At 40.6% G+C, this 16,494-nt stretch overlaps 1 protein-coding gene across 1 annotated transcript in view; it reads right to left on the reverse strand.

The window, feature by feature from the left end:
- Positions 1-3,332: 3,332 nt before the first annotated feature.
- The window catches only part of slc25a21 (solute carrier family 25 member 21), an 83,078-nt gene continuing 69,916 nt past the window's right edge, over positions 3,333-16,494 (reverse strand). The window contains exons 5-11 of the mRNA XM_041061521.1: positions 12,829-12,895; positions 11,984-12,043; positions 8,958-9,065; positions 8,666-8,830; positions 6,834-7,015; positions 5,375-5,427; positions 3,333-4,786 (exon numbers count right to left, since the gene is read on the reverse strand). Of these exons, the coding sequence (XP_040917455.1) occupies positions 4,725-4,786; positions 5,375-5,427; positions 6,834-7,015; positions 8,666-8,830; positions 8,958-9,065; positions 11,984-12,043; positions 12,829-12,895 (697 nt within the window). The 3' untranslated portion in view covers positions 3,333-4,724. The remainder of the gene's footprint in view (positions 4,787-5,374; positions 5,428-6,833; positions 7,016-8,665; positions 8,831-8,957; positions 9,066-11,983; positions 12,044-12,828; positions 12,896-16,494) is intronic.

Here is a 16,494-nt window from a genome sequence, read left to right on the forward strand (position 1 = left end):
TCGGTCCTGACGTTTCCCGGTTGTTTGGAGGGAATCCTCAACACTTTTTTTTTTTTATTCTGAGAACAGATGAAGTGAAAGTATCACAGCTAAAAATATTCATCTTTCCTCTTTCTCTTTCTGGCACTGGAGCTATGCTAAAGCGTATGGGAGTCTACAGGCCTACTTTACATTAGCAGGAAACTGCTTTTCATAAAAAGAAAAAACAAATATGTGCGTGCACACACAAGCTGTGTATTTTCTATTACCACGTTTCACAGCTCACTAGGAAAGCTCATCAGAAATGCTTTGAATGGACACAGCCTTTGTCACCACATCATTCTTTTAAAATATTTCAGCCACTGAAATAACACAGAACAGATCTGTGTCTTCTCAAACTCCTTACACTAAACATGGCCCTTTCTGGTTTCATTAAAGAGAATAAATATATATACCTAAGTATTAGCTGTGTGACAAAGAAATTAAATTATATATGTTTTTTATTAGTAATTAGACCACAAAATATTTTACAAATTTTTCTCAAATATACCTAGTCAAAGCACATATTTTATGTTGAGGGTGAAGTGACAAAATTATAAAATAAAATAGAGTGAGAGAGAGAGAGAGAGAGAGAGAGAGAGAGAGAGAGAGAGAGAGAGAGAGAGAGAGAGAGAGAGAGAGAGACACATTTCCTAATCTCGTTTTTTTTTCTTTTGAATGTATAGAAAAGGCTGCCTTCAGAAAATATCTCACAAGGAAGTGGTGCGATTTTTAAATCCCTACTGTGCTTTGTAAATAACAGCAAAGACTTTCTGTCATGTTTCATAATTTCCAATAATTTTAAACAGTTTTATGTGACACAAAATTTTGCAAATTTACTTGTGTGTAAGACACAGTAAATTAGAACATCATTGCATAACAATTTGGTGTACCGAGGACACCAAGTCTCCTAGGGTGAGGTGGAGTCTATGTGGATTCAGAGGGCCACAAATAGGCTCATTGGACTGCGGTCTCCAAGGTCATCAGACATGCGACCCAAACGCGAACCTTCACCAGCCACAAAAGGACCAAACAGGGCTTGTCAGGGCCAACTCAACGTGTTCATTACAAAAGAAAAGCACGCAGGCCAGCTGACAAATGACATGTTTGCAAAATGATGCAAAAATACTTTCTGAAAGTTTTGAGGGGGGAAAGTGTAGTGTAATAAATTACGAGTGAGTCTGGCAGGCCAAGTCTGGCTCTGCAGTGAAAACCAGAGATTTAAACAAACCGGGCTGCAGCATGGACACGGAAGCTGTGAGTTGATAGCTTGATAATATTGCTCACCTGCTCTTTTCACACAGCATTACCTGCTGCTGAGGGAGGTGGCTGCTTTAGTTACAACCCCATGTTTCCATTCCTCCTGTGTTACAGCATAAACAGTCCCTCCATGTGACAGTGTCAACAGTCTTCCCCACGCGAGGGCTGATTTGACTTGGAAAGCACTCTTCCCCGCATCCAGTGGTCACGGACCGTTGCTCAGGGATCGTAGTGTTTCTTTGACCGTACGTGAACCACATCACAGGAACGTGATGATCATACATTGGCTGTACCATCCAGCCCTCACGGCCACCCCCTTTACCATCCATCACGTGAAGCCAATGATAGTTAACTCTCTGAGTGGCATGAAGAAGTCATAACATGCTCTGTTTTTTAACTCAGCCTACACACAACAAGGCCAAACAACTTTTCCTTTCAACTAAGCTACATGAACTGAGCACAGTCGTGTTAGCCTCCTCTGACTCATACAAGAGAATTAAAATGTGGTCGTCTTAATTGACACCAGTATTTAAAAAATAGGAACAGTGTGTTTTCTAGACAGGAGGAATAGCTTCTCGAAAGCGTAATAATCCTTGCTCTTGTAGTCTAATGTTGGTCAGCTTTATGGAAGCGAGGTCTAAAAGGCCTAGTTTTAAAAATAGGGGCAGACACGTGTTTATAATTAATGATGTTGAGTCTGACTTCAGTGTCATATGGTTATCTTTACTTCTCCACATGCAATCAGAAACAAGACAGCCATTTGCAGAGTAACACAGAGCAGAGTATGTAGCACTGAGTGAACGCGGCACTTCATGCGTGTTTCTGCTCAATGAACATTTTTAAAAGAACCTGACAACAGCCAGAATGTTTTCTTAATGCCTTAAAACAGCAAAGTTGTGCAGACAGGTGAGTAAAACCGCACCAAAAGGGAAAAAAAAAAAAAAAAAAAAATCAGCTGTGCTCGGAAAAATCACAACATGTCTGGTTCTGTGTCTATGGTATGTACACATGTGGCCGACATGAATCTTTTTTTTTTTTTTTTTCTTACACATAGTGCAAATCCTGGACATTTCAATATATATTAATCATTAACCATGTCTGCACTGGGGAAAGACAGGTACAGCCATGCAGGCTTGTCAGGCTTGCAGGCTAGTGGAGCCAATAGATTGAAATGTTACGGGTGAAGACCTGGGACATACACGGAAAGGGTGTAAAGAAAATGAGGAGAGGGCGACTTTGCTGCTGAAGATTTATGATCAGCATGGTGTGCAGGGAATCCAGGTGAAGGGTGGCCCTGTTGCTTGGCTACCAGCAACACACGCGGCACATGTTACAAGATGTCAAGTCTGAAACAAACATGCGCATTCAGCACTTCATTACAGAAAGGACAGGTTAAGCGCTTACAATTCCATCAGTCTGCAAGCCACAGTTGTTAGTCTATCACCATAGGCCCCAAGGGCAAAAAACCAGGAGCCGTTCCATTTTGGCAGAGACAGACTCCCACATTAATGACGGCTGTCAAATGCCAACGTGGCTCAGTATATGCTACTACCAGATGAGGTTAAGATGAGTCTCTTAGAGAACAGCCACTACCCCTAAGGCTGTGCAACAGGTGTGTGTGTGTGTGTGTTTGCATGTGTGAGTGTGCATATTTGTGTAAGAGATAGACTGGCAGAAGGAGAGAATATGTGCGGTAACCCCCCTAGTCCTGCAGCCACATTTGAATTTCTTAAGCTTGTTGTTTTAGCTTGCACTAAAGCTATGCTCAGGCACTGACTCCCCACCACAGAGAGAGAAAAGACTGACACTTGCTTGGCCAATAAGACTTCTATTGACTGACAGGCTCTCAAACAACAAAGTGCTCTGATGGGGAAAAGACGAGGAGGAGGAGGAGGGAGAAGACGTGGTAAACTGAAGGAAGGTGATACGCTTATATCTACGCCAAACTGAAACGCTTCCAGAGAAGACAAACATGCAACAACACAAACTTACAGTTACAGGACACACAAGTGCTTAACCCACACCCAACACACAGTGAGGAACCCAGTGAGGAGTTTACTTTTATTCCTTTTTATTTGTTACCGATACACGCAAGTAACTTTCCACAAGTTCTAATATCTTAAAAAGTCAAATTAACACAATTTCTTACCATTACAAGCTTGAGAAATAAAGATTTCATCGAGTCCAATTTATAGAAGGCACATAAATATATTACTCATACAAAAATTTCTGCAACAGGCCTCAACATTAGTGTATAAAAACATATACACATATACACACCAAATCTTGTTATTATTAGGCACTACTGTGACTATTTGGTTTGTTTGAAGTTTGCATGAGTGATATATACGAAGATGTGTACGTACAGACAGTGCTTGTGTGTTCGTATGGACATGTGTGTGTCACTCCACGGCTGTAGTGAGTGTGTGCACTGTGGCTGACAAAAACTGCTCCTTAATGAGCAGATTAGTTTAAGATACGAGTTAAATTTGATGGAGATGGGCGATCCACTGTGTCCAGCAGAGCTCTGATCAGGTTGGTCCAAGAGGCTCAGCTGAACTCAGTTCGCGTTCAAGTTTTGTCAAATAACATGTAGTGTGCAGTGATATAATGATGATATATAGTCAAGTCCTCTATAGAGGGTCTAGAGTTTTGTTTTTTTAACATGACTTCACTCCGTCCTTGGAGCTTAATTTCATTTGAAAGCCCCTAAAAACTACATTTCAAATATAAAGTATTTCTCTACAAAATTAAGCATTCATGACTAAATAAGCAAAACTTAGAGTTAAAGTTCATCATTCGTTATTGTTATGAGTTTTATTCTCAAAAACTCACATAATCTGCTGTATCAGGACCGTGTAGGTGTGGTTTGATCTGATAGGACTGACACTACTGACGACAACATAAGCAAACAGCTTCTCAACTGTAACCAGATTTTGATTCAAATATTGCTTACCTCTGATTGGTTCACACAAGTATGTGACCTTTTTTTATCTCCTCAAATGATCACCCCCCCCAACAAAAACACAAAATATTTTGTAAGAGAATACTGTACACATGTATAACCCCATTACACATAGCAAGTAGCTAATTAAGAAAACAGGTTTTCAGGGCCTTTAAAATCTATTGATCCAATGTTTTGTGATCTATTTATTTTTATGTATAGAAATGTATTTTTGATATAGAAATGTTACTGTCGGTTTTCAAATATTACAGCTGTTTTTAATTCCTGAGAAACTGACTTGGATGAAGATGTGGGTTTTTTTCCTCAGACAGCTACTTTCTAAGATACACATAAATGTTGATTTGGTATTTTGAAGAACAGTACTGTGCATTCACAGCACACTAACAAGGAAAACTAATTTGGTCTGACGTTACTGGAGTCAGGGTCAGGTAACGATATTAACACTGAGCCATGGCTTTCCTTTTTTTTTTTTTTTTTTTTGTTACCAGTTCCTCTGTAGCCATCCAGACACGTATTCATAGACCAGCAACATCACTGCTCCACCTGCAACAGCACATAAGAGAGCCACAGTGAATAAGCCTTGCATTTCCATGGTAAAGTAGAAGCAGTACCAGCTACCCAACCAATAGAAGCTGACAGTGTCATGTGATCCACATTCAAATGGTTTGCTGCCCCAGCACGTACAATTTCTCGGTAATACACAGGAATATAGTGCATCAAAAGCTTGCAGCCTCTGTGTACAAATGGCACAGTGTCTCTAACTCACAATATTTCCATTTCAACATTACATAAATACATATAAAAAAAAAAAAAGGTAAACATTGAGTTATTTTTTTGTTATTGAGAACATGATGCAAAATAGTAAGAATTAATATGTCTGAGAGGGAAATAGTGCTTGTCCTCGCCCCATTTCTTTGGAAAAACTCATGCAAAGTTGAAAACAGCACTAACGTGCTTTGGCAAGCTCTGTCTAGTTTAATAATTTGAGTTCCAGGGGCCTTAGAAAAAGAATACAAAAGAAAGAAAAAGATAAATGGTTTAATAGACAATCTCAAAACCAATTATTCAAACAAGAACCTTTATTCAAATGTAACAGATAATCTGGTTATTAGGATCATTTTTTGTAGTTACCTGGTCCAAGCCTCATTATCTTGGGCACCAGTCCCTTGTATAGAGCCAAATATCTATAAAAAGAAACAGGACGTTAATGTTGTACATGTATAAAATACCATTCTTATAATCCAGAATATGAAAATGTAAAGATGTGATAAGATATGCTACTCCATGTATGCAGTGATGGAGTAAGTACATTTACTTAGTATTAAAATTAGTATTAAATACAGAATTCAAATTATTCCCACCTTCACCAACTGAAACATTAACACGATGTACACATTATTGGATCAATAATCAAAATTAGTACCTTTAAGTATACTTAAATATTTAATTAAATTAAATATACTTTGATGTGTTTACTTTCGTCATTTTACTTTCAAATTCCAAATGTATGACTTGTAGCAGAACATTTCCACACTGGGGAATTGCTGCTTTTACTTAAGTTAAAAAAAAAAAAAAAAAAAGAAGAATTCTTCCACACATCCTTTCTGTATATGTGTGTGCTCCTGTACTTGCATGTAATTTTGTGTATAGGCTGGAGTGTGGAGGTTAGTGCTTGCCTGTCTGTCTGCTGGGCTGCTTGTCTCTCACCCAGTCAGGTACATAGTCTAAGGGCCAGCGCTGCTGAGTACCTGCCCCTTAATGCATTCAAGGTGATCAGTGGCTGCCTGCCTCCGCCTCGTGCTCCCTGTCCTGCTCCCTGCCCCCGCCACTGATGGCGTTAATAAGGCTCGACCCACTTCCTCCCTGGCCCTCTGTCTGATTAGATTGACCTGTGGAGCGCCGCGCGGCTCGTTAGGGTCTGCTTAACGACGTCTCCCATAGGGACCACTAATTAGCTGGGACTGTGTTGTGTTAGAGCAGGGGACTGGATGTGGCGGAGGGGGCACCCTCCACGCACCCCTGCGACGACAGCGTTTCAGTGCTGTTCCTGCAGCAGCCCCCAAGGCTCCTGTGTCCGCTAACTACAAACATCTCGCTGGCCCTTGTCTAGTGGAGCTGCATGGGGGAAAGTGGAAAGCCTAGGGCAATTGCTAACATAACATAGATCTTTCCTTGAAGCTTCCATTTAGAGCTGTCATTCTCAGAGGCTTGAAAATATGTTAACATTTACTGTAAAACTGACAGACTGCAGAAATGAGCGGTCACACGAGGGGAATACAGCCTGAAATCTAACATCGCCTTTTGGTTCCTATTCATCGGATCACGGCTTTGATCAAGTTATTCACGCACTTCCCCTGTAGTTAGTGTGGGGAACTCACACTGCACAATGAAACTGCGCTAACTTGTAGCTGCAGCTGGTACATTTGTCCTCTCTGACAGACAGCTTGAAAGATAACAGACTATCATTTGCTAACAAAACAGACAAAGTGGCTCATTAATTCTCCGATGCCCCAGTGACAGTGTTTCAAATTTTTGTCTCTGAGGATCGCCTACTTATCCCACCCCCACAGACCCCCCCCTTTGTTCATACCCCTCCTCCCGGTACACCAGTGCCATGGTCTGGAAGCAGGTGCGGTACTTGATCTCTCCTGGCACTGGCTGGGGGCCTTGGATGCGGCTCTTGGCTACGTCAAAGGGAATATTCACGCAGGAGGAGATGGTCCCAGAGACCAGACCAATAGTAAACTTCCTCAGGAACTCAAGGGTGGGGTCCTAGCAAAGAAGAGGAGATACAGGATTAAAACAAAGGATTCGTGTGTGGCACATGTGCATTCAAGGAGCACAATTTTTAGTGGAAACATTTCTAGAGTGGGCACCGGGTGTTAAATGTATTGGCACAAAATGTAAATAAAGAGAAAGTAGCATCACAGAGCTGACAAAATAAATGGTGATACATTATGTGTATATGTATGAGAGCGAAAGTGAGGAGAGGATGAGGGGGCTTGTGCATATGATTGCAAAGCTGGCATGAAAGCCCTGATCATTTTATGGTAGCGGGGGGCAGATTAGTGCTTCCTGACTGTGGTGCAGTGCTCTGATTGGCTGAGCAGAAGCACATGTTCTTTGGGGAGCCAAGACAGAGGATTTATAAACAGGGTTCATGCAGGCAGACTGGGGAGGCATATGGGGACAATTTGGGTAATTGGGCTGTGACTCGGCACAGGGGTATTACTGTACCAAAGAAGCCCAGACTCAGAGAGCTCTGACAGCTAATTGGCCAGGATATTTTTACAAATGACAGCAGCCTCTCTGGTCCAGGCCTTTCTCAAGCGGCTGGACACCCTGAGAGCCGAGGTAAATCAACAGCTAATCCCACTTCTTCTGTTTTTTTTTTTTCAAGTGGGATGTGGGGAAGGGCGCTAACGTACCCGCGGCCTAAGCACACCCATCAACCCACTTCCTAACAGCCTAAAGCAAACATCTCCTCACACATTCACTTGTGAACGATGGCAGTGTACTATCTGCCTCCTCTGAATTATTCAGATGGCGACATGAGAGAAGCATGAGCTCGGCCGGCTGGATTTGCGTATGGACATGTTTGAGTTGCAAGCTCATTGCTCATGTTGCTGACAAAAGGGCTTTGGAGAAATGCCACTATCAGCTCAGCCTGTAAGCTGTCGGAGCCCACAATATTTATCCTCTGCTGCCTCAACAATGGCCGTCGTTAGCCTCTCACAAACAGGATCATTCCGTCAATATACATACCGACGGATCATTCCCAAAAGCGACGGCCACAATCTGAGAAGAGAGCTATTTGAGTCATCTAGCCACATAATTATCATTCACAGAGGATGACCACTTGGTTCTCTGTACATCATGCGTCACTGGAAAAATGTTGAAAATATAGCAGGGCCTGGGCTCTCACTGTAACCTCCTCTTGAAAATAGTACCGTTGTCTGCTTCCAATTAGTTCATTGGAGTTAATCTAATGCTCCAGTTTGTACATGTGGAACTGGCGTATGGTAACGTTTCCATTAAACAAAATTAACTTTTGTTTGGGCCATCAGGCCCTGCCGGATGTGTAATCTGAGACTTTGAGGATGTTATGAGGAGCAAACAGACGAGGTATTAGGGGAACTGATCGTGCAAGCTCCTCTCTGATTTTTGCTTCCTCCTTGCCATGGCAGTCAGGCTAACTAATCACACCGTCAAACACTTGCCATTCCCCACTGGGCAAGGTGGCTGGGACATGTGTGTATCATATAGCCTGAGGTTAGCAAAAAAACTTGGTGTAGTCAAGGTTACAAACAACAAAGCAAAGCTGAAGAGTGTGTCTGTCACTTGTCTTGGGGTTTGCAAAAACCAAAACAGAACCGGGGGGTCGGATCATGGCGTGGTCATAGATTCTGACTGGCATATTACCGGGTTGACGGGAATAGCATCCTTGACGTTGAAGTAGAAACCAAAGTAGATCATGTTGAAAACTCCGTGGCGTCCCAGTGTTGATGTTAATCCTTTATTGAGACCCTTCAGTCCGAAGCCGTCAGACTTAATGATGCGTCTGGCTTGAGCGAATGAGGACGGTTGCTGTATTGGAGAGAGTGTATTCAAAAGAAGGACATGTCAAAGGCTGACACAAAACCACTGGGCCTCTAGAAAAATGTGCACATTACCAACACTTTAAAAGTTTAGAGATTATTTTATTTCTATCAACCTCTTTGAAGGAGTCTCTGTTGGCCTGGAGACTGACTTTCACCACTTCGAATGGATTGACGACAACAGCCTCAGTCAAGCCTGAGCCAAGCCCTGCAACACACAGCACCTGTAGGGGAGATGGACATGATTTTGGACTGAGAATGTGGAGACAATATTTGGGTGGAGAGAGAGCAGAACAGATAATGAGGAAGGCTGCCAATATGTCGGGCTTCGAGAGCTGACTGCTGAGTTATAGTTTCGTTTTCAGAAACTTGTTCACCTAGTCTCTTTGTTTCCCCTGAAATGGAAATTTGTGTCGTGACTGTCATTGTTATCGTTTGACAAATGTTTGAAGACACACAAGACACCTGCACTTGTTACGAGGTGACAGACAGCAGAGCAAACAAACAAAAGAAAGAAGGAAGAATGTGAGAGAAGTAGCAAGGTGTTTAAGACTCGTAAAAAGAGGTGGAAGATTATATTCAAGGAAGTCAAAAAAATATAAAACAATTAAGTATTTTCTAATAACCAAAACACTTTTATTCATTTACTTACATCCACTGTGATACAAGTTGTAATTAGCTCACTAGGTATTAATAAATGCATATCCATGACAAGTAATTAAGACTGGATGTTGCAACTCTACAAGTATTTGCATGGGGCTGTGTATGTCTGCATGTGCGTGTGTGCGTGCATGTGTGCTTTGAGAGATGCGTAATGGGAACATGTCAAGAACGTGTCTGTAGCTCATTACTCTTCCTGCCTCTTTATCCTGCTGTCAGAGCCCCGGGACCCATCCTCTCAGACATGCCTCACGATGTTTACACAGCCAGCCAGCCACATTTTAATTCCTTATTTGTGTTATTACTGTGTGTGTCCTCATTAATCAGAGTGAAGGCATTCAGCTGTGCCATGCTGAATAGGAGAGAGAGAGCCATTCAGAACCAGTCTGTAATTCACTTGCACTAATGATCAGATGTGATTACAGTGCTTGATACGCAGGGGACTCTGAGGGAAATGGGGTTGGAGGCACTTGAAGAAGAGGAAGAAGATAGTGAGAGGGAGGCGGAAGAGGAGGGTGAAGTGAACATGATGGATGGGGCAGGTAAACATTTCTCCACCAATGGCTGTAAAAACAAGCCGAGGATATGCCCCACATTGGGACGGCCCCAACGCTTAGTTACAGGTAAGCCATCCATCACAGCTGACACTTGGCTGCCACCTGAATAGGTGGTGTGTGGTGACCGCACCTCAGCAAGGCAAATCTGTCTAGCTTAAAACTCTGACTCAATATAACAGAAACCAGATTAGTCAAGAAGGATTGATATTCATGGCCTGTGGTGGAACCAGTCTTCAGAATTAACAACCGCCAAGCAAACATACAGAGCAGTCCGTTCATTAGGACAGTGTTATGTGTTAAATTATTTTATTATTTGTATTTTTTCATCTAAAACTGTTTTTGGTGAGCGCTGACTATTTTTTTTTACGTTCAGGTAGAATGGGTCGCAATGCCCGATAAGCAGCCTGAACGATCAGCAATCTGGCTGTTAGATGATCAGTTGGTTTTCTGGCAGGTCAGAAATTTTGCTTGGCTGTCTGGCAGTTTGAGCCATTTCATGCGGTCAGAAGATTAGTGAGCGTGTTTTAATATTACTGTAGTGGTATTTTATGGGTTGTGGCTAAAACTGAGCTTTGCTGTAGAACATGCAGATCAGGCTAGTTTTCTGTTTGTCTTCTCACTTTATGTTCAGTAGAATTACACAAATGCTGCCATTTTCTCTTTTCGTCAACAGTGCTGATTACACGGCTGTCTTGTTTGAATAAGCTTTATTGAAATTCTAAATGGATTAAACCGACCAGGGATTCCACGCTTATATGTTCAGTATGAGCACACATGTTGGTTAACTGATCTGTACGGTGTGAGCATAACCGCTGTAGGTTTTGGCTGTGCAGAAAGTTTTGGCTGCTCTCAGTGTTTGCCCAGGTTTAAGTCTACTCTCTGATCGTAAAGTTTTTGTGTCATTTCAAATTCAGTGTGATGGAATAAATATCCTAAACAAAACTGCCCTGATATTTACAGTACAGACTGCCTTGTACCGGTAAAAAAAAAAAAAAAAAAGTCTTTATTTGCATTAGCTTGTAATGTTTTAAAAAGATTAAATTTGACTATTTTAGTTATCTACGCTCGTTTTTTTTTCCTGCTTTCAAATTCTGCTTGTGCTAATCACCATACATTCTCTCACACTGGCAGCCAGTAAAACCAAAACAAAACAAAGCCTCTGTAATAAAAATGGCTCCTGACAAGCTGCCAGTTACACTGGCTTCACACAAAGTAGTACCAACCAAACCTCTCCCTTTTAACCTTTTTTTTTTGTGGCTGCTCTGTTGTGTGGAATGAAGCGTATATAGTGAAAGTTCAGGCATGAAGTCATTAGTGCCAAGCTGATCAGCTGATGACCAGCTGATCTCCAAGAGTGCCAACTACACACCCATCACAAACTCAGTCACAAAAGAGAATGGTCTATTGAAAGGACACACTTCAAATTGCAAATGATTAAAGCTACAGTCCTACAACACAATCATGTGTTCCCTGGTTCACTCCATTTGTTCTGACTGGGATGGTAAATTTTTTAAAAAATGCCATACAATCTAAATTCCACCCAGTTGTTATTGATTTAAGTTGGTTCATGGGCCATTAGTTACCTTTCAGGCCCTCTTCACTTAATCCCCACTTGAAAAAATTTCAAGCAACAAAAACATATAAAATAAAGAGTAAATTCTCTAAATGTTCTTCTGCATCACCTGTATTTGTACATGAACCAGCAATGAAAAAAAATTGGCTGTAAATTGGCGGGAAAGTTTACATTTACATTAATTCATTGGGCTGGTAAAATTATTTTTTGCATTCGCCTTTGTTTTATCAGCCTATGACAGGTAAGCTGAGATGTTGATTTTCAAATGTTCTTCCTAGTCCTGTGTGTTTGTGTGCGTGTGTTTATTTTACAGGTGAGAGAGTATTCAGGTGGTTCCGTGTCAAAGACTTACCAAACCCGGAGACAAAGGGGTCAAATTCAGCAACTTCTTGTACTGCTCAAAAGTGAAAAACTGCAGAGGAAAGATCAGGATAAATGAGCTGTCAGAAAAGTCACGGTGCATTCATAAGCTGACATCTTTGCACACATACACACCCACATATACACAAGGATACACACAACTGAAAGCAGCTACCTTAAAAACAGTAACGAGGAAACGTGGACTTTGGTGAGCATTGCATCAGCTCAATAAGCACATGGAAGTGAAGCTGTACTTTAAATTTTTCATCTCAGTCTCTGTGGAAAGCGAAACGCGTAATGCACATTCTCAAAAGGAGACACTTCCACCTATTTGTTTATCAGAGCAAAGGGCAAAATGCCAGCAGAGGTGTTTTAAACGGAGCTTTAATTTGCTTTAATTCTTCGCCCCAGACATTTCTCACCATCAGCCGGCTTTGTTCACTGTGTGAGTGATTACCCCATCTTCTCAGTGTGAGTGCTTATTTTTAAAGTTCACACCTCCTTGTCTCCGACATATCGTTACATAGCAGCTCCATCGGGCTGCCTCTGTGCCCCGACACACAAAAGACTGGGCTCAGAGGAAGGCTTGTTGCAAACGCTCGTACGTCAATATTTGGTGGGCCGACAGAACAAACAGGAGTGGCTGAGGAGGCAGGCATGGCGGAGAGTGTCATGTGTTTAATCAACATGTGTGTACCATGTTAGAGCAACTGCGGTTGGGGTGTTTTCATATGGCAGTGGAGCAGTTCACAGTGAAACCAGAGCCTGAGCGTTGCCCAGGAAGCCTGAGAAGCTCTGCGGCTTTCTTTGAACCAACATGCACATTCTTTATCTCACCTTGACTGCTCTCTTTGGTGTCTCTGCCAGAATCGGAGGTAGGATTCCCTTGTAGAAGCCAAAGATGCTGTAGTGAGAGAAAACGAAACGTTAATCAAACTTAACTGATGAGCGCTGACCGTACCTGATGACTTGTCAAGCTCCCCCTGGTATTTTCAGGTGGAGCAAACAAAATGTAGTCAAGAGCTGAAACTATTAGCCGATTAACTGAAAGCTGACTGACAGAAAAATAAACAGCAAAAATGCCAAACATTATCTACATTCAGTTAAGAAGATTCACAGCTTTTCTTTGTCATATCTGATATTAAACTGGATATCTTTGGGTTTTGAACTGGACCAAACAAGCTATTTGAACACACCATAATATTCTGATATTTTATAGACAGGTAGGTACAATTAATGCCTTGATCACAATAATAAAAGCAGATTAATCGAATGACAAAAATTGTTAGTTAAATAGGCCACATCATCCAAAACAATTATACAAGCTGTGTCGTCACATCTCTAAAAACAAACATTGTAGACTGTGTTAATAGGATGGACTTAATAAACTGGCAAGAGGGTAGTTTTGGTGTTACATTGTACATGTACAAGTAATGCAGACTTGATTACCACAATAGATCACACAACACAAGCAAGTTTCAAATTCTGCTCAGTGACTTTCATGGTGTATAAAAGTGAATGGAAACTCACGGCTGCCTGGAACTGTGAGAAACATGTGTCTAATAATCTGTTGTGTAGCATGCATCTGGAAGTGGTCACCACAAATGTTAAGAATATATCATTTGTAGTTAAAAGAGTATTCTGGCTTTTTTAGAACTGCACTTTTGTAATGTTGGAGGACTTACAAGAGACAGATTAAAGAAAATAATGGTCAAAGTCAATGCAGCAGTGGCCAACATAGCCTTATTTTCAGTTCCAAGAATGTGTCAAGCTCCAAAAAGCTGGAGCCTACATTTCCCATAATGCTTCTTTTCAAGCCCTCCCTGCCTGGTAAACACCTATGTCTTATAAACTGTGCATCTTAAGTTTAGAATGCAGGTTTTCTGTTTTAAAGTTGTTGTATACAAGCCCTAACTAAAATAACCTTAATGACATCCTGAGGGTTATTTTCTCAAACATGACAAAAGCTCCTTTAAAAGACAACAATTAAGTGGAGTTAACCTTTAAGGAGCTTAAGTTTGCTCAAATCCTGGTATGGCCTTTTAACACGGCACTTTCTCAAAGATATATGGTTACTGCATCAGTCCAGTCTTTGACAATACTGAATATGGACGGCAAGAATAATACCAAGCTCACTAAATGGAAACGAAGTATGTTGCTGCTGGTTGGCAGTGCAACTACCAAGATATATTTTCAAACCACAAACCTTGGTAAACATCCTCTACAGGAACTGGTGGAGGAAATGAATTAAGAGCATTTGATGTACTGGATGTTTCACAAGACGGTAGCTGTATAATTTTAGTCAATTTGGTAGTTTGCCTTTGCTCAATCATATGTCCAGCCATGATTTAAAGCATACTTTAAAGCTGGAAAAATAATAAAATGATACAGTGAGTTATGTATATAGAGATGTATGCCTACATTTATCACAAGCTGTATTTTGTTATAAATTGATTTTGTGAAGTATATTTACAGAGTAAATGGGCAGTCTGGTTAAATTGTTAGTTTTATGCAAATTCCTGCTTAATGCATCTGCTAAAACACGCTTATTTGAGGTTTCTAAATTGTACACAAATGCCTTAATGATCTTCCTTTTGAAGTGTTCAGACTCTTTCAGTCGAGCCATATTCTACCCACTTAAAACCATAAATTATCTAAAAATAAAAATTGTTTACTGCTATATTTTATTTTTCGATATGAGGATTGTGTTTTTACTCATTCAGGCAAAGCAGAGAAGAGTAACAAAAGAGGAAGTCATGAATTCCCACTATTGCTTGACCAGTCCTTGACATATACCTGCAAGAAGGCAGTAGTCTGTTTTCTGTTTTGCAAAGACGACACAAAGCATGTTTCGTATACATTCAGAAGTGCATACATGAGCATTTCCCTCACTCTTCCATTTAGGGAAAACATGGGTGGAATAGTTCATTGGTTTGAACTTGTGTAGTTTCAGGCAGATGCCGTCAGATGACTTGCCAATCAAAGACAATTATACAGGTAGCTGACTGATTTTCAGAGCACACCTGCAGCATCGAATACAGAGTCATCTGTTGTTTTGCTGAGAAACTGTTACTGGCAACAGCAAACTCCTTTTCTTCTGCTGTCATTCTTAAATGTTGCTTTAAAGGGATTGCCACAAAGTGAAACAGGTAAAACAGGTCTAAATATTTAAACAAGAGCAACAGTAAACACAACATCATCTTCTCACATTTTGCGACTGATACAGATGTTCCACGCACCGTAAGGATCAATTATATAATTATCTCCACCCTTGACAATTTTTAAACATAATTAACCATTTACAAGGTAAATATGAACGATATGCTATGTCTAAACACGACAGGGAGTAGTTCTGACAAACTGTGAAACTGTGACATGAATTACAATATGTGAAACCACTGTTTTTAGAAACATAAAGTGTTTGAGGCACGTCTAACAATGAGTTCAAACTGAATAACGTATTCAAACGTGTCCATTTATTTCTAACGGCCTGAAGGGACCACCTAACCATTATGTTAAGAGTCAACAAACCTGTTTCCATGTGAGGATTACATTTTTTTTGTGGTCACCGGCTGTCAAAAGCATTTCAGATTCCCACACTTCCTTGTTTCTTTACCATTGGAAAATTTTTCCATGAGCATATATTCTGTCCATGGAAAATGCAAAATATACAACGTCCATTCAAAGCTTCCTGAGTGTTGAATATTATTTTTTTTTCCTTGGAATTTAGAACAAACATCTCAGAAACAATTCTTTTGATTAAATTACATGTTGGAATTCAGACACAAATTCAACAAATCCAACAAAAATACAAAAAGAAATGAGCTGATCTGCCAGGTGACACGTTCCTTTGTTATGATGAACACTGACACTGCAGTTTATTTTGAGACAATTCCAAATACAACATTCTGTCAATGTAAACACTAACTAAAGCACCAAACGTGTATTAATCCGTGACTGGACGTAGCCCAAGTGCAAATGCACAATTTGAATAACACAAAAAGTTGAAAGTGGAAAAATGTTACTGTTTTTTAAAGTATTTATAAGCAGTATACAAACATTTGATAACTGGAAGTTGTATGAAGCTGTGAGTACATTTCATGTAAGTGTCAGTGTATCTATTCCCTATTATGGACGCGGGGGATTTAAAGTACATATTCATTACTTGTTTCAAAGATGCACATCTTCACTGTGAATGAATGGGCTTGGGGCTGAGAGCTACAGAGAGGGTAGAGAGGGCGGAAATTAGTGAGACAAAGACTAACACTAAGGACTAGCATGCTGCTGGTTTCAGCTTTTTTTCCCCAAGATGTGCTAAAGGTCATAAAAATATATATTAAAACAATGAAAGTCAAAAGCAAAGTGGCAAAAATGTATAATTTATCCACAAAAAAACATGATCAATAAAGCGACTCTTCAACTAAGTTGCTTGCAGGTGACAGAGAGAGAAAGTAGAAGGGAGTGCGTATTGATATTATACACAGTTCTGTGGACAAAAAGGAC

The sequence above is a fragment of the Toxotes jaculatrix genome, chromosome 17 (assembly GCF_017976425.1).
Source record: "Toxotes jaculatrix isolate fToxJac2 chromosome 17, fToxJac2.pri, whole genome shotgun sequence".
Classification (NCBI taxonomy): Eukaryota; Metazoa; Chordata; class Actinopteri; family Toxotidae; genus Toxotes; species Toxotes jaculatrix.